This window comes from Callorhinchus milii, unplaced genomic scaffold, assembly GCF_018977255.1.
Source record: "Callorhinchus milii isolate IMCB2004 unplaced genomic scaffold, IMCB_Cmil_1.0 Scaffold6, whole genome shotgun sequence".
NCBI classification, from domain to species: domain Eukaryota; kingdom Metazoa; phylum Chordata; class Chondrichthyes; order Chimaeriformes; family Callorhinchidae; genus Callorhinchus; species Callorhinchus milii.
The window spans coordinates 27,469,497-27,496,484 of record NW_024704747.1 but is presented as its reverse complement, the minus strand read 5'-3'; the positions used below and the strand labels follow the sequence as shown (position 1 = coordinate 27,496,484).

Genomic DNA, 26,988 nt, shown 5'->3' with positions numbered 1-26,988 from the left:
TATGGCTATTCCATCTGCACATTGACCAGATACTGTCAAATTATAAGATCTATAAACAAGGTCATTTTCTTATGGCGAAATACATTTGTGTCCTAGCAAAATCTCTCGGGTTTGGTAACTTAATGAGTGGGCGACTGGCATCTTAGTATATTGCAGCCACAATTTCCCACAGAGTGTCTATTTGATCTTGGAAGTCAACACTGTCCAACTCTACCCACTTATTGCCTGAAGAGTTGAAGTGATATGGAGAATACAAAATGATTAAAGCGTTAAGGCTGCTGGTTTCATTTCATTTGTTTAAATTTGTTTCTTTTTTTTCATCTCCTCCCCTCTTTATCTTCCTGCTGGGGAACCACCTGGCTCCCACTTACCACCTCCCTTGATGGCACAACTAAGATTGAGAACTTGCTGTGTGGGCAATCTGGCACAGGGTGCTGGAACCTCCAGTTCATTGTACCACCGTGCTGATCATCAAAAGTTTAATTATAACCAGCATGCAGGCCGTGCAAATGTTTCCCGAAACTTCCATAGAGCTACTGTTTGCAAGTAAAATAGTTTTGAGATATAAACACTTTGATAAATTACATTTGAATTTGCTAAGTTGCTGTATCAATCAGAAACTTCCCTTTCTTTGCGATATGGCTATGGGATCTTTAATATCCACCTAAACAGGCAGACTGGACCTCGGTTTAATATTATGTTAAGAGAACAAATAGAATTCAAGATCTGGACAGGTTATGTAGTTAATAAATGGAATGCCATGTACATTGGAAAGGGAAACTAAATGTGTACACAGTAGAACCAGATGGAGAAAAAAATAATTTAGATGTGATTGATCATTCACTGGAGGCTTCTAGTCAGTGTGAAGCTGCTATCAATAATGCTAATCAAATACTATCATTATTTCAGGCTAATTTGGCTCCTAACTTTGTACAGATCACTGATAGTAAGACTATAATTGTATTATTTGCACTTTTTTGGCACTGTACTGGAAGAGGATTTTGAGGAGAGTTCAGAGAACAGCAATGAGGATGATTCTGGAACTTAACGCGTTGTTTGGAGGTTTAGGTCCTTTGAATTTGTTCCCATTATTAAAAAGGATGATGAGAGGGTGACAAAATTCAGGAATTTAAAATGAGATTTTCTCAGCGTCAGAAACAGATATGTTTAAAGAACTGGCTCACCGTGGTAAAAGATTGGGAAGTCTAAACTCATGCATATATATGAATGGTGTTATCTATTCGTTACTTTCCAATGTCATGAGAAGTAAGTTTTTTAAGTGACTGGAGACTCCCAGCATTTTGGCCAAAAACATGAGGCTACACTAGTAGTAATTTCAAGCCCTTTGCCTTTTTGTCTGTTACTGTCGATTTTATTATTATTTTACCTGCACCATGTCAGCTTTATCACATTCTGCCAGCCCACGAGATATTGACAACTTGCGATTGTGAATAAATAGTAAGTATTAGTCTGCATGACTAGACATACCCCTATGTTCTCACATGAACATTTTGCTAACAAAGTAGTATCTTGTAGTTGTGTGAAATAAATTAAGGCACCTTTTGAAATCCGATGCAGGTATTTAAGGAATACGCCACAATAGGCTATTCTTAAATATTTGTTTCTATTTGAATTAACATATCCTTACGATGTGCTTGCTAGCCTCGTGATTGGAGTTGACATCTTTGTGGCATTTTCAAGGTTGGGCACTGAAACATGGTTTCTTTGTTTAGCCTTGGCTTTTTATTGCTCGCAGTGGAACAGTATGGGTGGTGGAGTTGGGGATGAGGACAGAAGCGTCATGTTTCAGTGCCCAATTCTGGAAACTGAAGATGGCTTCCTGAGACATTTTAAGAACGTATTTCATGTAAAATTATTTCTGTATGTGTGGTAAATTGACACATGGTTATCTGGGTAAGGCCTCTTTAAGACCTTCTCTTGTTGAATTCATCGTAGATTTTGAATTCTCATTTTTGCCTAAAAATACAGTTACTACACTTTGGGGGAGTGGGGGGAACCTCAAACAATTTGACATGTTTCAACTCGATGGTATTCCAAGGTGTGTTACAGTTTTGTAAAATAATTCCATTAAAGTTCTCAAATACAGAATTTGGGCAATGCCGGTATTGCAGGTCTGGTCCTGTGTTTTTAGAAAAAAAATCTGAAGACGTTAAATGTTATAATTTTGTACTGTCCCAGAACTGCAGATAACTTTTGCTGCTGTTGTGATAGTATTCCCTGCATTTGATATGGAGCCTTATCACATCTTCTAGATGTCTCAAAGCACTTTACAGAATATACTGTAAAGTGAATTGACTGTATGTTTTGTGGGCGAAATGCGGCAGCCAATTGTATCCTGTACCCTGGAGTTAATTCTTCAAGGCACCTAAATTATACTAGCTAGATTACCCCACAAATATACAGTCAATTCACTTTACAGTGTGTTCTGTGAAGCGCTTTGGGACGTCCTCCCGACGTGAAAAGCGCTATATCAAATGCAAGTATTATTATTATTATTATTATTACACTGGGCGCTCCAGCTCCCTCTGAGAGCTTGGAGAGGTGGAGAATTAACAAGCGAATGGGCATGTCTGTGCTGAATGTTGACAGTGGCTGATGTACACGCTGTATACATAACACACGCAATGGTGTTCGTCAGCTGTGGAGGGAGCCCGGGCACCCAGTGTGCTGACTGTGTAACCTGGCACAGCTTGTTGTTTTACATTGTCTACCGAGAAAAGGAGCTTGACTTGTATTAGGAAATGAATGCAAACTGCACCCTTGGTGCATGCTTTAATGTACGGTGGATTCTGGTCTCTTTTAGGAGTATCGTCATTCAAATCTGACACGTTGGTAGTTCATGTTTGTTGCTGGCACAGTTGAGAATGCTACTGTACCAGAGGGTTTGTTATAATTTTGATGCGTCAGTGAACATTAGCATGATCTGAATGTGCTATTATAGAGTAAAAGAATGAAAGGGTGGCTCAATACTACTAGTGTAGTCTAACATATATATTTTTCATGCCAATGACCAGACTCCCATTTCTCCCATTTAGTTACTTAACTTAAAGTGCAGACTCCTTGGAAAATTTGTGTCTCGACAAACCTGTTTGAGACTAGTCGACAGGTATTCAAATTCTTATGTTTATCTCTGTTAATGCGTCCACCTAATCAGTTGTCGGTCAAAAATATTTTCCCTATTTAGATACAGTGCTTAAAATGCTATAGCACCGAAACTGGCTTGCAGCTCAAGGTTTTTACTCTCCACATGAGCCTCCGTCCCTCTGAATCCCCTCTCTGAAACTTCTCTTCCTCATGTGTGCCTACATAATGTATTTACTTAGTAGCTGTCAGAACATAGTTTGAGAAATTCACTGTGTAGAATTTCTGCCTTGTGTTTTTTGGTAAGTGTTGGGGGAGTACTCTGCAAACTTTTTAATGGATCATTGCCGGAAACGTGTATTATAATGCAGCTGTTGAAACCATTACCTGTCAAATAATTGCTGCGCTGTTGAATTGATATTTGTTTGATGCATTTTGTCCTCATAAAAGTATAGTTCATTGGGTTTGGTATTGTTCGCCCCATAAGAATTCTGTGTAAGAGTACATTTTAATGTGAATTTTGGAACACGTGTTATAATTGGGAAGTGGAGAAAAATGCACAGATTGAAAGACTTAATTCTATGATTTTGATTGCATGATGTAAATAGTAGATATGATTGAGAATATGTATTTTTTTAAAAAATCCTCACTTTCATGTTGGCCACAGCACAGTTTTGCCGGATAGTTAAGTGAATGAGCGACCATCTAATTAGAAAACTATAATTTTTTTTAAAGAAAGACCGAAAACCTGGAGGTAGAATCCATTTGAATCCCTGAACATGAGCTAGGTAGGGCATGTACTTCAAAACCAATCAAATCGAAGAAGCGATGTAATGTCAGGTCAGCAGCAGTTTCTGCTTTTCCTTCTATTGCTTTCTCGTTCCTGCTTGCAGAGATGGAAGCCATGTATCTTGGGAATTTTAAGCACTAAAACAGTCTGAGCTCGTCACAAATTCAGGTTGTAGAGAAAGCCCAGCCACTGTTAATGGGCACAAAAGGAAATGAAGAGAGAAACTATTGAGCCATTCTGGAGAGAGAATCCTATTAGTCTGTTGGGGTTGAAACGTGGGTCCCACCTCTCCAAGAGCAATATTGTTCAGTTTTTCAAATCCCCCCCCCATCACCAGCTCCATTTTTTTTTATTAAACTGTTATTACATTTTGTGAAACATAAATTATTTGAATTATGGTATGTAGCCTTTTTGTTAAATACATTGAATAATGTTGAATAGTGCTCTGCCACTATCATGCCCCCTGGGACTCTACTCTTCGCGAGGAATGTATATATAAATGCAAATTGTTGTTTAAGAAAAACTTAACAATTATACCAATTTCCCAAAAGGTCTGAGTTGCCATTGATATATTTGAAGCTGTAGTCATAAACCACAATGCAAATTATACTGTAATTCATTGATAACATTTTTCAATAATCATAGATTGTTATTTGATTCAATAGCCTGGCCCTCTGTGCCTTCTAATTATAGTGTTATCCTGCCTTTTCAGTATACAGCCATCCTCTTGTTTCTTCAGAAGCACATCTATTTGTCTCTTGCCTTATTTTTGCTATTTGCTTCAAGAAACTTCCCTGGTAACATTCTTTTGTGTAAAATAGTTTTAAGTGGCTTTCCCAATTACTCATTTTTAATCGTATTTCTTAGTATTTGAACTTTTAAGTTATTGTCTCAATCAATGACCTTTTTATTCTTAGAATCTACTGTTTTCCACTAAGAGATAGGAAAACAGCTTAACATTTTCTTCATAAAATTCCATCTTGCGTGCTTCACTCTGTACTCGTATGACAACAGTTGCAATATTGTACTATACAGTGACTAGCGCTAGATAATGTCCAAACAATGCATTGTCTAATATAATTATCGACTTCAATTCTTTCCCACTGCTGAAGCAATCCAATATCGAAATTTCCCTTTTTAATTGGAACCATTTGTTTAGCCAGTAGTTTCAGCAATTTTGAGGCCAAACAATCGTATTGGTTTCCAGATCAATATTCTCTGACATTCTTTTCAGTGCTTTGTTTTGGTTGTATTCACCCAAGTTAATATTTGACTAAATTGAACTGCATTTTGTTTCATACACGGTCATTTCTCAAATGATCCAAATGCATCTGAATCTGGTTGCATTAGAGCCTCATTCAATCATTTATACGTATTAATTAACAAGAACCTGAGATTAAGTCCCCTTGTAATCCCTCATCCAACTTGTCCTAATGCTGTATGTTTTTATGTAAATTGCAAAAACGGTGTAGGTTCTGTCAGGTTTATTTCTTGTTCTACAGGTATGTAACCTATTGTTCAACGCTTGTGATTTTTAATTTGTCTAGTTGCTAATTTGACTGGACTAACTGTGAGGGCTCTCTGCCTTTCCTCCTCATCTCAACCAGAAAGGAAAAGCAAGTCTTCCTTGCCTCTACAGCCGATGACTCATACAGAGCAGCATTGGCAAAAAAAACTAGGCAATAGTTGTTTACCTGTCTCTTCAGCTCATTAATGGAAGACTCATTACAAAGGTTAACCTCTATTGATAAATGTGTATTTTGGGTTTAAGAATCACTTGGCACCCGAAGCAATGATGGATTTATGTTCCAACTCCTAAACATTTGCTTTAATATACCTGTGTTTTGCTTTAATCAAACCAACAACTTTAGAACAATTGGCATTCCAGTTTTGTTGTATGAAATTCTAAAACTAAAGGTTAATTTGCTGCATATTGATGTGTATTAGTCTACACCTAGATCCTTTCATTTGTTAGTTATTACTTTACAAATGAAATTTATTTGCTGGATGAAAAACTTATTTCAGTACAGCTCTTAATCAGTGACTTGAAATTCCTTTCATGAGTAATTTAAGGAGGTTTTAAGCAGCAAGGATTTTTTTGCTAGAAAGATTTACATTTCATTGCAGGTTTTGGAGCACTAAACCACAGTGCCATATAGTGGAAGAACTTGGCTCTGCAACTTGCATTTCCCCATATCATTGACATCCAGTCTCAATGTTTTGCTATTGTGAATCATGGAACAGAATGCACGAACTTCTCTATAGAGAGGGAGGAAGGAAGTCGTAGGAAGGCAAATAAGTGACACTTATTCATTAGTGGTGTCTGAGTGGCATTCGTGGAGGTCTCAGAACAGGTTACTTATTCTTGGCCATGGATGGTGTGTAGAAGAGCCAAAGCATTGTACTCGCATCCACCCCTAAAAAAAACAATTGGCAGATTCAGTCTTGAGAAGCAGTTTTCATTGTAATTTTTTTTTTTTTTTGCCCTTTCCTCATTCCTGTAGGAAATTGCTTATGATTTGACAGCTAAGAAGATGGTAATGAAATACAAGTCAAGGTTGGGAATTTGATAAGCTGTTTAAATTTATTCAATGGAGAGAATTTGGAATTTTAGGCTTTTTGCCAAAGAATAATTTCTCTCAATTTCTTTGCACACATTGACCAACTACTATTACTTAGTGTAAACTTTATTAACCCATAATGCTCTTTTCTTTCATGTGCTAAATACTTATACGTTCAGCTTGGAATAAAAAGTTGAAGTACTGAATATTTGTTGACCGAAAGGCTGATCCCAAGACAGATTATTCAAATGTGACTTCATGTGAATGTGAACATTTATATTTTCCAATGTATTCAGCAGAGTATTATACTTGCAATCAACATGAATCTCAAATCCTGTGCAAAAATAGGACCACTATTAGGATTAAATAACTAATGTAGATATTTGCTTAACCATTGACAAGTAGGCCTGTCTGCTTTTGCTTATATTAAGGAATCCCTATATTTTCAGAGCTTAAGTGTTCTGTTTCAATGGAATAATGCAAAACACTCTCTACAGAGGTTAAGTATGAAAGGCTGATTTTAGTGTAAGTTAATGAATGCATAAATACATTTACTTTTTGTACAGAATAAAGAAATTTACCAGAAACATTTTCCACGTGATACGATAAAATGTATTTTCCCAGTATTCATTCTCTTACCCGTAGGTAGGTGCAGGATCAGAACACATGAATTAAATTCTTTGGAGCCTTCAAAAGTATTCTATGCAGGAAATGGCATCCATTTTATGCACTTGAAACCTGCCTGCCCTTTTGGTCTTTGAGCTGAAGATTGCTTTTGTGTGATAAGAGTAAAGCTATATGAAAATACTCCTTAGTCCTGTGCGTATACTGCTGTGACTAAAACTTCGGATTTGCAGGATGATCAGACAGACCTAGTGAAAGATTACATTCCTTTTGAATGTAGTTGCTTTTACCAATATATAAAAAAAATTGGGATTGTCAATTAGGATTCATAAATATCTCCTTAAAATGGCAGCTGTTTAGCGGCAATCCATTAGGTTTACAATTGCAATTATAGATGTACTTGCCATCCAATTTTAATCTTAATTTTTGCAACAAGATTTTTTTTTAGTCTATTTACAATCTTTCGTTGTCTTATGTGACTTCTAAGGCAAACTAGGAAGACTGGCAGAAATTTTTAATTGATCTGCCAACTAGTGGAGTCCTGTAGCTCAGTGGTTAGAGCACTCGATTTGCAAGTGAGAGACCTGAGTTCAATTCCCGGCAGAGGGCGAAAGCTTGGGCAAGTTTCCTTACTCCACACAGAGCCTAATAATAATCCCTTCAAAACCAAAAACAATAATAAAATGGTCATTTTCAATCTACGACTGTCTGTGGGACATTGCTGTGTGCAATTGGCTGCCGCGTTCGCCCTCAAATATACAGTCAATTCACTTTACAGTGTGTTCTGTGAAGCGCTTTGGGACGTCCTCCCGACGTGAAAAGCGCTATATCAAATGCAAGGATTATTATTATTATAACTACAAGGCCTGTTGTTTGGCAAATTGGAAAAGGGAGATTTGTGGGCTGTGCTGTACACTAGGTTGTGATTCGCCATTATTGGTTTGTGATTTTGATCGGAAGACATGCAAGGTTAGAGTGTGTGGTATAATTTGAAGCCATTGTTTGACATTATTTTTACATGAGGGAGTAATGACCTTTACCTGATACTGAGGGTCATGTGAGGATTGGAAGCAGTTGAAAATTGATTTTTGAGATCATGCGGAGAAGAGATGGTCATGAAAGCAAAAGGTGCCAGAATCCTAACGATTTGAAGGCCTAAATAAGTTTACTCTATTTTGCACATACGCTTTTTTAATATGCTTTTTAATATGAAATTGATATACTTTTTTAGAAAACGTGCTAGAGTCAGTCTGTCGTCTTTGGATACTAAGCGTGGTCACAGTAGAAAAATATGCATGTGAAGGAGGGATCGTGAGCGTAATTAATATCTGGCGATGTTTGTATAAGGTCATAATAAACCCAGAGTTCAGATGAGGCCGAGCTATGAAAATAAAAGTTGAGTAGTTTACACAATCACTTAAAATCTGAGAGTGTTAAACCTTGCAAAAAAAAAAACCATTTGAAAGAATTAAATAGTCAGAGATTGATATTAATGTTTGAGCTTTTGCTTTGGAGGTTTGCCATGAACACTTGTATATTTACTGCTGCTTTTGTGGCAACCAATCATTCTTGTAAGGTTCCCTGTGTGATGAGAAGTGAGGCTTTTTAAAAAAAAATGCATTACTTTACTAAAGCCTTAATTGAAACAGATAACGGGAAGAGTTTTTTTATTAATGGTGCCTGTTCATGGGTTGAATTACAGCTGTGTCTATTGACGATGCCATCTTTCGGATAACTCGTTAGCTGAGTTTCCAGCTACCTGCTCAGGTACTTCACGTAGTGAAATGTTACTCCTATGCAAGCAAATGCAGGAAACAATCTGTAGCACAACAGAAATTAAATAAATAACCAATTAATTTGTCATCTTGGTGAATTTGGGCGAGGGAAAATTGATTAAGCTAAGATATTAGGAGAAAACCTTCAACAATGCAGCACTAACCATATTACAGCACTGCCTTATGAATTCTGTTCTGGCGCTTGCTACCAAATAAATTAAAACTTTCGGGATATAAGTTCCCTTCTCTCATTTGAGTAAAATGACTTCAAGAAGTTTCCTTTAAATTCCTAGTAGGAGTTTTGATATGTTTGTAGGTGCACTTATTGTGCAGAGGAATCCCTTTGAAGTTCCCTTTGCATTTGTTTTTCATATTAAAGTAATTTTATGACCGTTTACATTATTTCTGAACAGAGATGTATATTTTGCCCATGATAGGTGTGTGCTCTTTTTGCCTCAGATAATTTCTATCACAAGGTTTCTCTTCTCCAAAGTACCTCCATCCTACTTATATCTGTTTCCAAACATTCAGAGCAGTTGGCAATGCCCAAAGTATGTATTTGCAATACAAGATTGCTCTAAAATACCGTACAATTATGACTTAGGATACACTTGACCTGATAGAAGTTCTCATGATTTGATCTAGCTTGTGCATTATACCAATCATCTAGCCACTTGCTCTGCAATATTCTTAACAAGTAGAAGCGAAACTTGATGGCCTTAGCAAAATCCTATAGATGCACTACTGGGTTAAGATTTCCAAAATATTGCCACAGTATAGAGTCGGTCGAAGATAATCGGGCTCCTCTTTGGCATTGAGTGCTGCAAGTCAAGGATATCCTGGTACAGTGTACAGAGATAAGGTTGTTAGATAAGAGTATGGAAAGGTCATTTGGCTGGTCTTCAACTGTCCAGCTTGAGTTGTAATGCTTGTAAGGGTTATATGCTTCATGGCACAGGAGTGTAAAACACTTCATGCACCAATGATGCTTGGCTTCACACCTCGTCAAAAGTGATTTGAGTTTTTGAGACCATCGGTGTATAGACTATAATCTGACACTTTTTAAAAAAAATATAGAATCTGCCTTCAATTTACAAGGATTGTCATTTTACATCCAAATTCAATCCAGGTAAATAGTTTTATCATAGTTTGTGATAGTGGTGGGGGCTGTGAGATCAGTGGTTTTGTTGTAAAATCTTGTACATGCAGTGAAAAATGGTTTCAGTTGAGGGCCTTCTGTATATCAACTATACCAATAAAGTTGTATAATTTTTATCCCTGGTACCTACGTCACTGATTACCACTGCAGTTGGAATTTCATTATAATTCAAAAATAGTTTGCCCAATTATTTTCTAATTTCCTCTCCATCGACATATACCTCTGCTTCCATTTAATAGGTTAGGCTAATAACTTCTGTTCTATGTAACTGTTTTAAAATGATTTGGTTTGATTATTCCTGACTGTCCAGCGCCTTGGGACGTCCTCCTGACGTGAAAGGCGCTATACAAATGTAATTTGTTGTTGCTTTTGGTCCCTGTTCTCTTTGTGCAGTTTCATGCCTGCTGCTTGCCCTCTGCTATACTGACGGAGGAGTCACTGTTCATGCGTGAGCACTGGCTGGACCCAACTACAGAGGGCATCACATACGAACCTGATCTCTCCTCACCTGGCTATGTCCTCACAAGATTCAAAATCCGCCATACGATATGATTTTATTTTAAAATAACTTTTGTGTCCCTTCCCCCATTTAAAACGCATACCAATCCTTCATTGAGAGCAGAAACTGCCACCAGCTCTTAGATGCTCTGCCATTGCCAAAGAGCGCTAATTTTTTTTTACATAGAGTAATTTGCTACTTGAGCTGTATCAAATTGATGAGGCGTTTTAAGAATGCAAGTTCTTTCTTTATTTTTTTGTAAGGAAAATAATCTAATCTAACGTACTTAATCATTTAAAGGTACAATGGAAGAACTTCATAGCCTTGACCCTCGACGGCAAGAACTGCTAGAAGCAAGATTTACAGGTGGAGTCAGTACTGGGAGTGGGAGTGGAAGTACAGGAACTAAAGTAAGTTGGGCTGGTTTGTCATATTTATGGGGGGAAGAGACAAAACACATCATTAGAAACCTTTAAAAGCTCTTAGCACAGAGTTATGTTTAAATGATGTGTGCAATAGTTTAAATTTTTGCTTATGAATTTTATACTCGCCTTTTTAAAAAAAATTCAACTCTCCTGTAAAATGTTGAGCTGCATTACAAATTTGAGAGAGTCTGACTCAGTAGGTGCCCTAAAACATGCTGTTTGAGTTGTTGAATATAATATACTTATATTAAGTGTGGATCCCTGACTGTCCAGCGCCTTGAGACATCCTCCTGATGTGAGAGGCGCTATAGAAATGTAATTTGTTGTTGAAACTTTGTGTGCCTTGACGTTATTGTTCTAGCATCTTGGGTCCCTCTAATCTGACCATTTTTCTCTTTGATTTGCCATTAGGCTTTAACAAATAACGAATGTTCTAATCACAGTTTTGGAAGCCTTGGATCATTAAGTGACAAAGAATCGGAGGTATGTGCGTGCATTTATACTTCATGTTTTCGTAGTTTGAAAGATGATATTAAAATTGTCAACAGGGAGATTGAAATATATATATATAGAAGTTGCTGTTCACAATATGCATATTACCAAACAAAATTCTTTTTTGCTACATTTTCTGATTAAGCCTTCTATTTTTAACCCCATTTCCAAATGTGACGAACGTGTTGCATTTCAGTTAGATTCCTAGTTTAAGTGTTCTGGTTATTCACATGAATTTATATTTAAAAATTCCGTGAAGCTCCTTGGATATTTACACATACAGAGATTTTATAGATTTATATTTTGTTTACTTTCTCAGTGGTTAGGCGCTCTGAGACCCTACCCTCCCTCCGTGAGGGGCTCTATATACATGCAAGTTGTTGTCTTTTCAATTTTGTTTTACAGCTGTTTTGTCTTATGTTCTTCATTAAAGTTCCCTAGAGTTACGTAAGGAAAAAATAAGTACCAAAGTTTAAATAAGGCCTTAGCTACAGCCTGCAAAGGCTTCAGATAGTCCGAGTATCCTCTTTGTTTGATGAAATGATGAAAAATTAAATGCGCAAACGGTCCTGATGGGAGGAAAGCGCTCTGGAATGCTCCGCTGTGTGAGGGGTGCTATATGAATGCAAGTTGTTGCTGTTGTTGATGATGATAGTGTGGTTAGAGCTGCAGTTTACAGGCTGGTAGCTCGCTGGTTTGAATTTTGGGACTGAGTTTACTGCTCTAAATCTTGGCTCCATTTGGCCCTCAAAATATACAGTCGATTCACTTTGCAATATATTCCGGGAAGCGCTTTGAGACGTTTCGAAGATGTGATAAGGCTCTATATCAAATGCAAGGATTATTATTATAAATTGGATCCAGCCTTTCCAGAATTGGGGAACAGGAAAGGCCAGCCTGGTCCTCACTCCTCTTCAGCTGATTAGGGTTTTTTTGGGAGGGTAAGAATTTAATTTAGTTATTTAAAGAAGGAACGCAGGTGTTATCGAAGCTCAGAGCATTGAACTCCCACATTTGAATGCAACTCAACTGCTGTGCTAATTTTCCTGACATCAAATTGGTGTTGAGCCATTTACCTCACAGTGCTGACTTCTCATTAGGCAAGGTCCTTTGGGGGAATCATCTAATGTAAATGAGGAATGAAGCTACTTCTCCTGATATAGGTGTTTTATCCCACCTTCAAAGATCTTGATTCAGCAAGATAAATAAATGCTGTGTTTATAAGCTGCCATTTTTCATAATATGTGAGGAAGCTCACCACAATAGACCAAGGATTTGAGGAACAGGGAATGTCTACATCTGGAAAACAAGTTGTAAGGAGCGACTTAGGAACAAGTTAGTCATTTGCATATCTGTAATTTTCATGATGTTGCTGATGTCTTAGATTCCTCCCTGCAAATTAAACTGGGCTGATTGGAAGCACCAGTAGCTTCAGGCAGTTTTAAGAGCTGTTTTCAATGTATTTGTTTTTAAGAATGGTTTGCTAGTGTTTAATGCCAAGGTGATTTACTCGAGTGGAAGCATCTATCTGTTAACTAACCATGCATGGGCTATTTTGTTTAGCTGGATCTCCAATGGGGTTGCAGTCTTAATAGTTTCCTATTTTGTTTTGTGCAGGTCTTTTAGAAGTAAGACGACAATTAACTATGCTCAATCAGATTTTTCATAGGACCTAAGTGCTCTGAGATACTACCCCACATGAAGGGTGTTACACATATGCGAGTTGTTGTAATGGTAGTGATTGTCAGTGAGTTGATCCTTGGGTCAGTTTTTAATTTTTTCTGTTTTCTTCACTAGTTTCACTATGTTGATTAGGTGAATTGTATTCCAGTATTTGTGTTGGTATTTTTGGATCATTTTTGACTAATTTATGGGGGGGGGGGGTGAGCTCTTTGTGTATGTGATTTAATTATGAGGAGGGTGTCCTCATGGCTTCCTTGTTTTTGTTTGTAATGTGATGTTTGAAGCTATCGGCATATGAGAAACCAGAAGCAAGGATTTGCATTTTTTTTAAATCAGCAAAAGTCTAACTCTGGAGTTGTTCTTTTTGAAAGTATCCTGCAGTCATGACTTCTGCAACCAATACAAATGCCGCAAACAAAAGGAAAAAGGATTTGAGATATAGGTGCAAGAAGCATAGATGCCTGACCAAGAATCTGCTGAAAACTGTTTCACGACTTACCAGTCTAAATAGTATTGGCCATTCTTGTGTTGAGATGTATGCTATAGCTGCAAAACAGATTTGCAGTCTACATTACTCACTGTTACAAAAACTTTACTCTGGAACCTTTACACATGCTTAGTGACCGAGTCGCAAATAGACTACGGTTGACATCGGCGATGTTTAAAACTTGCTTTGTGCGTTTGGGACAGGGTTGCGTTTCCTTCCATTGAGTGTTGTTAAAGCTTTGGGATTTATTTTTTCCACTTGAACTGTTGATCAATTCACCTTATGGTTCTTTTCTTTTCCTAGTCACTCTCCAGCCCAGACTCTTGCTTATTCTCTCAAGTCCAACCACAGAGACGACGTAAAACTGCCAGCAATGATAGTGTACGTTACCTTTGAGCTTCCTCTCTATACGGCCTGATTACTGTGGATACATCTGAGATGTTTATGTGCTAATTAGTTAGCCTTTCTTTACAAGTTCACATGGTGACTGTTCAACTGCAGAAAGTGTTGTGGCATATTTCAAAATTCTATTGCAAAATACCTGTGGCAGTTATTGCTGTATAAACTTCTGAAAGTCTACATAATGCCTTGTAGGTTTTTGTAACCCTACAATATTGAAGCTCGGTAATGAAGTTCTGTTTTCAGAGTCTTATGGGTTTCTAACCAGTAGGTTCTCTCGTTTGACAGTGTAATTGGATTCTAAATTTGAGAGCAAATGTTTTTTATTTTTATTGGAAATTGAGATCAGGCTAAATACACTTTAAAGAAAAATCTAATTTTAACAGCTGTGCACACGTTGGACATTCTTTTTTCTTAACTTGAACCAAATTTGAGATTTGACCACAGCTACCGTTTATGTGCCAACTGTGTGTGTTTTCTTTTCCTCTGTTAAGGCTTCAGTTGCGAAGAGAGGGAGCTCCTCAACGTATTCAGTACGTATTTCTCTTTTGAGTTGGTTTTTTGGAGGTTGCATTATTTCTGGAGTACTGTTTGGACTAAAACAGTCAAAGAAAAACACTTTTTTTTTTTGCATGTGGAGCCACGAAAGGTCATGTATGCCTCATGCAACCTACTGCTTTTAAACCATGGCTTTGATGCTCTGCCAGATTCTAAGATTTGGTTTGCAATCAGTTCTTCAATAGACACTTACGATTTTCACTCTAACACCTATTGCGTAAAGCAGTAGTTTTATTTTTTTTATCTGCAGATTTTACCAAGTAGAACCGCATAATCCACCAGGAAGAATTGTGATGTTGCTAGACTCCACTTTGAGATTAATACAGTATTAAGTCACTCAAACTTGTTTGCGTAACAATGGCAAATTTCTAGTATTCTCTGTAACCTTTATAGAGAAGCACGGGATCCAGTAGGTTATTTGAAATAATTTACCAGATAGCTCGAATAGATAATCCAGCCATCTTTTGAAAATTAAATCTAAAATGCTTGTTTTTTCCTCCAGCTGAGCTAAGATGGTTTGATTAGGCATTTGGGCGATAATTCTGTTCCAGAAACTATAAAAGTGACGTTTTGCAGTTCAGTTTGTTTGCTGGGATAGTGAAAAGTCAGAAAGGTTTGCAATATTCATTCTGAAGCATTTCCTCTGGGTTTTAGTGTACAGCATATCAAGTGGCAGAGATTGCATGAGAGGTATTGATTGCACTACATGTTTTTTTTCTTGAAATACCACTACATGATGTCTGTAGTACAAATACCGCATTTGCCCTCAATATCTTCTTTGAAATCTTTTTGCTTTTAAAATGATGTGTGTGGTGCACATGTGGTGTAAATCTTGATGTGTGCTCTTACCATAATGTTAGTACTGCATCTGGATACTCAAAACTGTTTCTGTAGAGATTCCCCTGTTCACATTGGAAATTTTCAGGAGTAAAGAATAGACCAAATGCAAGTTGAATCCAGGGCAGAAATAATCTGGAGGTGGGCCACTGAAGAATGTCATAACTGTTATCAGAGAAGCTTATTATTGGGTTTATAATCGAGTATTTATAATGTCACTAAGTTCCCTCAGTGGTATAATTGTATTTCATTGCAATTTGCAGAATATAACTGCTTCTCGAAATAGGAACATGGTGCACAATGTTCCCTGCGAGATCAAAATTGCTTTGTGCAATTTAAATGTTGTTTGTATAAAAGTTGGAAAATAGTGGTTGATGTAATTGAAAAATATTGTTTGACAGTGATCAGTCAGCCTGGCTAGTTGTTTTCTTTCATCGTATTACTAACTCTCTTCAGGTTAACCTGTTTTATTTTAGTGCGGAAGCTGTGCAATTTTTAGTGGTCCAATATTGTATGCCAAGGAACAGTCGAGCACAGATATTCACCCACATATTTTCACAAATCCTAGCCATGTTGTGAAAGAAAGCTTTAAAGTTGAGTATCTCCTTCCTGCTTGGCACCTCCAGGAAGCTTGGCAGGTTGCTTGGGGAAGTGTATGACTCTAGGAGACCAACAGGAAGGGGATGAATATTGAATGAATATTCTGTGGTTGGTGGAAGTAAATTTTAATAAGTGCTTAATGGTTCACATGTATGTATGTAGAGCATTGTTTTATATAAAAGAGCTTAAAAGAAATACTGTACACCATTACAGCATGCCAAATATGACTGGACCTGATGTCCTTTTCATTCCTAGATTCAAAAATATGAATTAATTTTAACTAAGTTTGTTTTAATTTAAAAAGCTCTACACAACAACAATTTGCATTTATATAGCATCCTTCGTCTCAGAGCGCTAAGCAGTGGCAGTATTCCTATTGGCTAATACTGCAACATTGCAGTTGGTTTGCTTTTGAGTGAAATGGTCTAACTTGATTTTAACTCTTCATAGAAAATTGAAGACTCAAATGTTGGGAAATGAATGGTCAGCGGTGGGCTTTTTTGGTCCAGGGAGGGTTCTGTTATTTTAAATCAGAGTGGGGTTTTTTTTATATTCTGTTGTATTCTGTGTTCAAGTGAATTCAAAAGTTGTTGGGTTGGAAGATAATTTATGGTTCTACCCGTTGAAACATAATGCACGTATTATGGTTTGCAGAAATCTTCTTTCTAAATATTTTTAATAAAAGGTAATAATTGGAGGAGTATAGTATAACTTTATTTGTTGAACCATTTTAATTAAGTTGGATATTAGTTCTGCCTTTAAATTATAATAATAATAATAATCCTTGCATTTGATATAGCACTTTTCACGTCGGGAGGACGTCCCAAAGCGCTTCACAAAACACACTGTAAAGTGAATTGACTGTATATTTGTGGGCGAACGCGGCAGCCAATTGCGCACAGCAATGTCCCACAAACAGTCGTAGATTGAAAATGACCAATTTTTTTAATTATTGTTTTTGGTTTTGGAGGGATTATTATTAGGCTCTGTGTGGAGTAAGGAAACTTGCCAAGGTTTCGCCCTCTGCCTGGAATTGAACTCAGGTCTCTCACTTGCAAAGCGAGTGCTCTAACCACTGAGCTACAGGACTCCACAAAATTGCATTTTTCACACCAGTTTGCCATGTAAAGTACAGTACAATATGGTTCTGTGTTGAGCAGTGTGCTTCAGAAGCACCAATGCAGAAACTGCCTCGTAAAGATGGCTTTGGCAGCACTTCAATATGTAAATACAGCAACTGCAATTCTGTTCCAACTCTACTCCATGTAGTCCCTTAAAAGTTATTTTGTCATTCTTGTGAATTTTTAGTAACATTGCTAAATCATCTCCTGACGGAGTAACTGCAGGTAAAAGCTTAAAGAAAGGCAAAACTCTTGGATTTGACTGCAGTAGATCACGTATTTCATTAGTTGTTTGGTGTAGATTATTTGGATCCAGATCAAATATGTCTCATGGTGTTTCAATGTTTTCATATGAAGTATCCATCTGCTTCCTTTTAGCTGTCAACATTGGCACTTAAATTTACAGAGAAGGTTTATTGTGACTATTAAGTACAAATAAATATCTGCCTCAATTTTTGTTTCCTTCCTGATTTTTATGGGGTATGTGCAATTATTGCCCCTTTCACTGCTGACAATTTGCTTTAACTCGACGCAAAACAGTGATTTTGCAAGAAATCTTCTTGTAGTGTATAATTCATTTCTGCACCAGATAATATTTTATAAACTAAGCCAAAGGGGAATGAAAATATTTTTGAACAGTGGGTTCTCAGGGGAAAGTAGTGGGATACGGTTTGGACATTCTTCTCGCCTAAAGAGGTCGGTGGGCCGCTTTTCATGGTTTTTCAAGTTCTGTTGTTCCTTCTCTCTCCACTTTCTCTGCCCCCACCACCGCCCCTCCCACCACCACCGCCCCAACCTAAACAGCAATGGTCTTTGTAATTTCACCCTATTAAAAATTACCCATTTTCAGTATAAATTCCTAGCATTGGATTTGGAGATTCCACTTTTCAACCTCGACAACAACTTGCAATTGTATAAGCGACCGTCACGTGGGGTAGCGTCCCGGAGCGCTTATTAGCTGTGGTGGTATTTTAATCGTCACTGCTGTTTCTTCTTTAGACTCCAGAAAAAAAGCAACCCGACTCCTCGAGAGGAAGAAAGCGGAAAGCTGAGAGCCAGAGTGACAACAGCCAAGGTGAGAGATGCAAAGGCAATCTTCCAAACTGAGAAGTTGTTGGGTAAATTTGAGAAGGAAATCTATCCACCCGTTTTTCTACCGTGTCATAAAATGCAGCAATAAAACATGACAACAGACAAATGCTCTTGCAAATAGAAAAGGACATCCAGTCAGTTCCCCCTCCTCCCCACCCCTGTATAATATCCAAAAAGTCTTGAGTGGAAATTCATGCATGACAGGAAGCTTGAATTCATATCTGAGCAGCCCATGACAAGAAGAACAAAATTGGTTGGAAATGATTAACCATTGAACCGTACAACCAACCTGGATCCATGGAAGGTACCTCATGGAATTAAAATGGATGGAGGCACTTAATGAGTCTGGCAAGCACATGGAGTCATGCTTTACAAAATAAAATGAATTAGAAATAAAGTGAATCTTTTAGAAGTAATTTGTGCTATTATGTTGTCCCCCCCCCCCCCCCCCACACACACACACACACACACACCCTCCCCCAACAATAAACACATCCACTTCATCTAAATGAATCCTTTTAATTTTCAGGAATTTGATTATAGAGCATTGAGGGTGTTGATGTCTCTAGGCATGTTAAGAACATATTCAACCCTCCCGGCACGTTGGTCAAAGCTGCCATTCTTTGTTGCCTGTGCACCTGTTAACTATACTGTCACTATACTTTATAGAAAACTCTGAAATGGTTTCAGACATTTCACTGTAATAGGTGTTCTATCAAATGCAAGGACTGTCCTTATTATTAAAGATTGGATCTGTTAATGTACCTTCTTCCTCAACTACTATAATTAAATCTGTTCATGGTCAGGTGAGGCAGTCATGTATTGGAAAATCGTAAGGGCAAAATTCAATGGTGGAAACATTAGGCAGACTTTGATAAACAAAATGTATTTGCATAGACCATGGCATTATGTGGTTAGTCTTTGCTCTTCAATCTGAATAGATTATAAACTATGTAATGCAGAGCAATATTTGTAAACGTAACTAATTAGATTCTGGAAAACACAATTGTAATTTTGTTACCTAGTGGAAATTCCAGTGAAGTGATTTAGTATGAGAGGATTACTGATATAAGTATTGATTATGGAATGAATGATAAATGTCAAGCATAGCCAGGACACAATGGTTTCAGAGGATGTGTAAATTAGTTGTTGACCTGGAAAATTGCACATTTTATGACTGCAAAGTTGGGGAATTCTTTTTCTGTGCAATTTTAATGGCAATGTAAATGGCCATAAATTCAACAAATTAAATTTTCCGTCTGATTTTGACTAAATGAAAAATTGTAAGTGCAAGATGATAGAGTGTTGAGTAATGTTGACTGTCAGTGACCTAGATATCGATAACGGATTCCCTAGCAGTGTTTTATGTGGAGATTTTTCTTGGAATAAATAAATTACGCTTAAATAGCATTGCTTGCACGTACCTAATCGCTTACTGGAGGGTATTGTCGTCATAGGTGTAAGCACCAACAGCTCCAAGACCTTCCGCAAAGAAAGGAATTCTGTGTATGTTGTTGTAAAATGCTCAGGTATACTTAACTACTTAGAAGTAAAAGCAATATACTTCAATAGCGTTTAACCTCCATCCTGTTTGAAAGTAATTTGATTTTCCGTATATCTAGATGAACATAGTTGGGTTTTTAAATTGGTATCTTTTGAAGTGTAGAGCTGCTTGTCAACCATAGGTTTCAGTGGGGTATGGATTAAATGGTACATTGTAAATCACTGTTTTTGTTCAGGAAAGGGTGCTGGCCGAGGACCTAAAATTAGTGACTATTTTGATGTAAGTATTTTAACATTTTTACTGCATTTTGTCTCGGATATAAAGAAAAATAAATTTTTGCTTTGTTTGTTAAAACTAGAAATTCTAAAGTTAAATATCTGTAATATCTGCATGTACAACTTCGACTTTTTTTTCCAATCACTGCACTAAATTTATACATGACAATTATTGCTATAATTGGTCTTCAACCTATAACGTAATTGTATATGCTTTGTGCTGAGTTTCCCATATTGAAGGTAAATAGCTTTCCATACATAACAATCTAAATATTTTGTTAATTGTAAGAGACATTTGTATGACTTTATTTACAACAATAGGTATTTATATAGTTTACATCAATCTTTGACGATCTTATAAATACATTAAGGTTTTGTATAAAATGCTATTTCTGGAGAGAACTTCCATTTTTTGATGTTTACTGGAGTAAATATGGGATGATATCATATTTTCTCTTTAATTTGCAGTATACAGGTGGCAATGGAACAAGCCCAGTGAGAGGTGTACCACCTTCAATTCGATCTCCTCAGAATTCATCTGTAAGTTTTGTATCTATATCAAATGCAAAGATTATTATACAAGAATTAAAGTCTAATAATGAAGAAAACCGTACCTAAAATGATCTAATCTCATGAGATTCCTTTGCTTTATTTTTGTTCTGGAAGTTAATCAGAATAACCTTTTAAGTTGAAGTACGCTGGTATGGTTCCTCCCTTATGCAAAAACACTGTAACAGAGGAGCTCATTCAGTTGACCACTGGAATTGAACCAGAAAGTTCTGGCTTGGAATCCTGGTGGGTTTATTTAGCTTTTAATTTGATAGCATTAGAGTGGGAGGATGGGGAGTGTGGCGCTGAACTGATGAAAAGAGATGTATATGGGGGACCTTCTGGCTTAAGGAGACGAGACAAGCAGCCTAACGGTTATCCAAGATGCTTTTCTTGGTTGACCTGCGTTTTGTGCAAATTAGAGTTTGAGGTGTAGAGGTGTTTTCAAGCCAAAATCCCACTTGAAAAAAAGCAATGCTGTGTTTTGGAATATTTGCCCTTATCACGCTCAGATCCTGATTGAAGTTTTTGATTGTAAAATAAGAAATTATTTGGCTATGGGATTCTGTTGACAGCATAATAAGCAAGACATATGTTAAGAGTGTGAGGTATGTTCAAATTTAATAGACTAAACAATAGGTGTTGTGCTCTTGCCTGTATTTATCATTTACCAGCTATTTTGCAGTAAGAAATAACTGCAGGAGAATTCCAAGCATGAAAAACATCTTCTCATTTTTGTTTCAGCTTCGGCAGAATAGTCCATCTCCTACTGCATTAGCTTTTGGAGACCTCTGTGTTCCACAACTAAAGCAAACTCCTGTCTACTGCAAGACGACTCAGGTACATGCTATTGAGCAGCAATGAGTGAAGGGTATGCGTTATGGCAATTTTTAAATGAATTACTAGTTGTGGCAATAATTGTAATGGATTCAGAATGATAGACTGGATTGCTGGTAAGACTTGCTTTGTGTCAGTATGTATGTTGTTAACTGGTATTGTAATAGCCCAATTACTATTTTTTTGAAAGACCGACTTAACCATGGTAAAATTAGCTGCACTGGAAACTAATAAGAATTTAGACCTGGAAAAGAAAGAAGGCCGAATAGATGACTTGCTAAGGGTAAGTAAAAGCAATTCCGCTGGCATTTTGTTTAATTGATATTCAGTGCATATCCAATTTATGATCCAAGGAGAAATTTAGTTTAGGAAGAGTAGACCAGTGTACTGGATAGATCATGTCAGTCAGTCTGGTCATGGCAAAAATATTTGGGTCGTTGAGCAAGTTTCCAATAAATCCCGTTAAACCTCTGGGCATGACATAACATCTAACCCAATGTGTGAAGAGTAATGTTGGGCCTTCATTGCAGTCATTCTCCAGCTTGGTTTGATCTCTGCAGTGATGCATATTGTAGTTTGAACCTTCCAGATGCATTTTAAAAAAGATAGAGAAATGCCAACAATTGCTACTGGGATTTCCCACTTTCCCTTTGTGAATTTCTCATTTAATGCAACAAATCCAGTTTGTGAATATTGCTTATTGGTGTCTATTACCAACGTATTCTTGCACTACTAATTAAGTTACGCCACCTGGAAGGCTGAAAAATAACCCGGATGTTAGGTTTCATCCACCTGTTCAATGCCTCCTTCCTTTCCTGCAATTCCTCCCATACAGTCAAACGACTTTCAAACCAGCCTAAAGGAGGCTTTACCTCAAAATAAGCAATACTATATTTTGACAGGAAATTGATTGCAGTATCAGTGCAGGAGGTGCAAATCAATTTCTTTATCCAAATTTTGGCCCTTAAATGTTTTGGGCTTTCAATTTTTAAGTAACTGTTATTAATGTTATTGAAGGGTAATTGTGTTTGTGGTGCATGTACATTTGCAGAGCTCTCTTCTAGCCCTTGTGAAAGTGGGCAAAACGTCAATACTATCTTTCCCTCTTTTAATCAGTTTACTGCTGTCTCAGCAAATTGTCTACAGCACTATAAGTAGAACATGAATTAACAAGGTGTTCAATAATTTAAACATTTACCTTGTACAAAAGAATGGAAAGTGGGTTGCCATGGCACAAGCTATTGGGCAATAAACTGAATGTCTCACCATTGAACAATAAGCTGAATTTTCTCACCACTTGATAGGTTTGATAGGCCAAGGAGCCTTATAATTTCATGCTTAATTCAGGATGTTGATTAATGCAATATGTGTGTGTATTAAAATGTTCAAAGGCATACCTGTAATAAATTTAGCTGCCATGTTTCCTAGTTTTTCCCTTTCATGTATTGTTTTAAACTTTCAAGCAGGGAATTTGTGTTCATACCCAATTCAAGAGAGCTCAAATCTTGTAAAGTGAGTGAATTTTTGTGGCAATGCGGTATTCATGTTTTATTATTTTGAACAGAGAAAATCATTGGTAATTTTTACAGGCTAATTGTGATCTAAGAAGGCAAATAGATGAACAGCAAAAACTGCTCGAGAAGTACAAAGAACGGTTAAACAAGTGCATGACAATGAGCAAAAAGCTGTTGATTGAAAAGGTGAGATTGACTCTTACAATCTGTTGTTTACACAGTAAACTTTTTTAATACATTTTTTAATACATTTTAAAGTTTACACAGTAAGTAAAAAAAAACTTTTACTATTTATGTATTACAAAGGGCAACAATCAAGATTTTCTTTTGCTGTTAAAAATCATGCTCTTAGCGTATTTGTCAACTGGTAGAATTGTTTTTGCTGTTTAAATTTATTTTCATCTAAGCTTCATCGTTTATCATTTTCTTATGATAATAATACTTGATATGGCGCCTTATCACGTCGTTGAGACGTCTCAAAGCGCTTCACAGGATATACTGTAAAGTAGTGTTGACTGTATTTTGTGAACAAAATGCTCGCAGCAATGTCCGATAAGCCGAATAGCATCCTAACTACGATTTGATTTTTTTTCTTAACTCTTAAGAGTAAGCAAGAAAAGCAAGCTAGCAGAGAGAAGAGCATGCAGGACAGGTTACGCCTGGGCCACTTCACTACAGTTCGACACGGTGCGTCATTCACTGAACAATGGACCGATGGCTATGCATTTCAGAATCTTGTAAAGTAAGTGAAAGTTTGCGTATTTGTTGCTCGTCTCATTTTTGAAAATGTATTTCTGGCGTTTGCCTAACTTTTACACCGTTTTCGAATAGACAGCAGGAGTGGATAAACCAGCAGAGGGAAGAAATTGAAAGACAAAGAAAACTACTAGCGAAGAGGAAACCTCCTCCGACCCAGAATTCACAAGCCCCTGCAGTAAACTCTGAGCAAAAACAACGTAAAACAAAAGCTGTAAATGGTGCGGAAAATGATCCTTTTGTCAGACCACACCTTCCACAGTTGTAAGTGTGAACCCTTTATTTTGAAGCACAATATAAACTGTTACATGCAACAGGTCAGCCCAGAAAGAATTCCATACATTCTGCCTTATACATTCCTTTCCAGTAGACATTTGATCCAAGATGGTTTAACTTTTTACTTCTGCTTCATATTAAAATCCTTGCACTAAAGGATTTGAACTTTGGGGGTTTCCATATTTTCTCTGGTTTTGTTTCATTTTATTATGAAAGATGTTTAAATCTGATTAAAACTTTTCAAACCTCCCAACAAGTTATCACCTGGTTAAACTGGAGTAGTTGGCGTTTAAAAGTTAGTTTCCCCAACTGTGCACAAATCAACTTGTTTCCAGATACTCGTCTGTCAATTCTGGCAGAGAGGGGGGTGTTCCACGTTTATCGATCACTTTGACAACATGATTCAAGTTGCTGGTTCTAGGAATTTGGCTGTAATTGGCACAGTGCTAAAACACACTGATAGGAGTGGAAGTAGTATATTAATTTATGAGCAATGGGTACACAATGTTCTGCATATTTGGAACCTAATCAATCAGGAGTTTAGTAGCAAACCACATTTATAGTAGCATGAGTATGGATGCCAACAAGATAAAATAATCCTTACATTTGATATTGCGCCTTTCATGTCAGGAGGACATCTCAAAGTACTTCACAGGATGTACTGTAAAGTGTTATTTCTATTTTGTAGGCATCCAGTGTTTCACAACAGCCATACCTCTTAGCAAGGGGATTAGGATATTGGAGGTGGTTTTAACAAAAAAAAGGAAACATAAATTGTATTGTTTGTGAGGAGGGAAAAAAAGTTAACTGGTAATTTAAATCCCAATTTTCTTTTCTATCCAGATTGACGGTAGCAGAGTATCACGAACAGGAAGAGATCTTTAAACTTAGATTAGGACACCTTAAGAAGGTTTGTTTTTAGTGTTTTAATTTTGCTGAGTGACTGGTGTAATATAACCCTTGCATTTGATATAACACGTCTTTGAGATGTCTCAAAGCGCTTTACTAGAATATACTGTAAAGTGGAATAACTGTAATTTGTTTGTGAAACTTGGCAGGCACATTGCTGTTCCTTAGACTTTTAAAGAACTGAGATGAAACTCAAGATAGGATTCTGTCAATCAGTAATTTGGTTTATTTTGCTGTGCATTGTCTAATATATTAATTGACTGGGGAAAGAACTGTTAATTATTCCCCCATAATAAAGCATAATAAATACTTTTTAAGTGATTGAGGAGATAAGGAGTGTTCAAATCTGTTTCTCTTTGTTATTATCAGGAGGAAGCTGAAATTCAAGCAGAACTTGAACGCCTAGAACGAGTCCGAAATCTGCACATACGTGAACTTAAACGAATAAATAATGAGGACAGCTCACAGTAAGTAGCTGCAAGAGGAAAAAAAAATCTGCCTTACGTAAAGATTGTTGCCATGATTGTATTTGAACCATAATTGTGAATAACATCATTTAAAAGGAGACTGGTTTAGAGGGAGTACATTATTTAAAGCAGCTAAAATGAAGAGAAATTATTGCTTCAGCTGTGGGATAGTTTGTATAATGGAGGAATATCTAGCTGTGCTCAGCTTTTCTGGGTGTTATCAGCTGACTGGTGGGCTAATAATTCTAGTGTGTTCAAAAGTATAGTATAAGAATCGTATGGTGTTCATGGTTATACTATTAGAAAATGTTCCGTGTACAAGGAAATGAACTTCTCTTATTCCAATGCTTTGCTTGTCTCGGCGCTTTTTATGATTTCCTGCTGTAGATTAAACATTCTAATCGTTGTTTGCTGGAGTGTTTAGCTGATACCATAGTATTTACAAGGTTTATAACTATTTATAGATTTAAAGATCATCCTACGCTGAACGAGAGATATTTATTGCTACATTTGCTGGGTCGAGGTGGCTTCAGTGAAGTATATAAGGTAGGTACATGCTAATTAATGGTGGGTTGATCAGCTTGAGATATACACTGTATATTAAAGGAATCTGAATGTCAAAATAAGGTTATTTGAGTGTTCAACATGGCACTTGGGTTTGACTGCTAAAGGGGAAGTGAGGATGCTGTGTTATTGTGTAATTTGTCATGTGTATTAGTGTCATTTGTTGTTGTATAGCTATGATTGATTGGCCAGAATTCCACCAAAAATTCAAGGTCCACACAGAATTTTGGAACATTTTTCAGTTCAATTGTAATTGTTTGAAAGCTTTTTGGGGGGGACCGCATAGCATTAGCTTCCAGAATAGGACGAGATTTAAGAAATTTCTACAACCCAATCTTGAATGTGAAGATAAAATAGTGTTGATAGCTAAGATGTGGTGGAATTTTCAGCCAGGAGCCCTTGTATAACAATAAAGTGTTTCAACATTGTTGTATTTGCAGGGTTTTTAATTGAGGTTCATTTCCTTTTTTAAATAATTCAAATCTAAATAGGATACTTTTGGACCATTTTGAACCTTAATTAACTTTGAGACTTGTGGTTATTGTGCAAAGTATAATTTTTCCATATTTGCGTTAGGCCTTTGATTTGATTGAGCAGCGGTATGCAGCAGTAAAGATTCATCAATTGAACAAAAACTGGAGGGAAGAAAAGAAGGAAAACTATCACAAGTAGGTTCTGAAACTACAACCATTTTCATTGTTCAGATGAAGAACCCAGAGAATCCTTTGCCTGATTTTAATTACTTTAATTACAGACATGCCTGCAGAGAATACCGAATACATAAAGAATTGGATCATCCCCGAATAGTTAAATTATACGACTATTTCTCCCTGGATACAGACACGTAAGTCTATGTAATTTGAGGTAATTTTCAGAATGTGAATATCTGTCCCATATATTGGAAAACAGTTGTTTATTGTAGGATGCTGTCACTAGATTCTTCAACAATCACTTGCTCTATTAGATGTTGGGTAAAATAATCCTTACATTTGACATAGAGCCATTCATGTTGGGATGTCTCAAAGCACCACACAGTGCAATGGCTGTTGTTCTCTAATTATTAGCCTTGAAATGGATAAATGGAGAACTATTTAATTAAAGAATCTTTCAAATGTTATGGTTGCAAATGTATC

At 36.8% G+C, this 26,988-nt stretch overlaps 1 protein-coding gene across 5 annotated transcripts in view; it reads left to right on the top strand.

Moving 5' to 3' along the window:
- The window catches only part of tlk1a (tousled-like kinase 1a), a 44,448-nt gene that overhangs the window by 12,299 nt on the left and 5,161 nt on the right, over positions 1-26,988 (top strand). For 3 of the 5 annotated variants that reach the window (XM_007889959.2, XM_042336007.1, XM_042336008.1), the window contains exons 3-18: positions 10,811-10,920; positions 11,347-11,418; positions 13,901-13,978; positions 18,112-18,187; positions 19,944-19,987; positions 20,452-20,523; positions 21,277-21,372; positions 21,560-21,652; positions 22,959-23,069; positions 23,489-23,625; positions 23,715-23,903; positions 24,759-24,825; positions 25,194-25,291; positions 25,756-25,837; positions 26,432-26,523; positions 26,610-26,699. In XM_007889959.2, the coding sequence (XP_007888150.1) occupies positions 10,811-10,920; positions 11,347-11,418; positions 13,901-13,978; positions 18,112-18,187; positions 19,944-19,987; positions 20,452-20,523; positions 21,277-21,372; positions 21,560-21,652; positions 22,959-23,069; positions 23,489-23,625; positions 23,715-23,903; positions 24,759-24,825; positions 25,194-25,291; positions 25,756-25,837; positions 26,432-26,523; positions 26,610-26,699 (1,507 nt within the window). The remainder of the gene's footprint in view (positions 1-10,810; positions 10,921-11,346; positions 11,419-13,900; positions 13,979-18,111; positions 18,188-19,943; positions 19,988-20,451; positions 20,524-21,276; positions 21,373-21,559; positions 21,653-22,958; positions 23,070-23,488; positions 23,626-23,714; positions 23,904-24,758; positions 24,826-25,193; positions 25,292-25,755; positions 25,838-26,431; positions 26,524-26,609; positions 26,700-26,988) is intronic. The other 2 variants (XM_042336010.1, XM_042336009.1) reach the window with 2 other exon arrangements.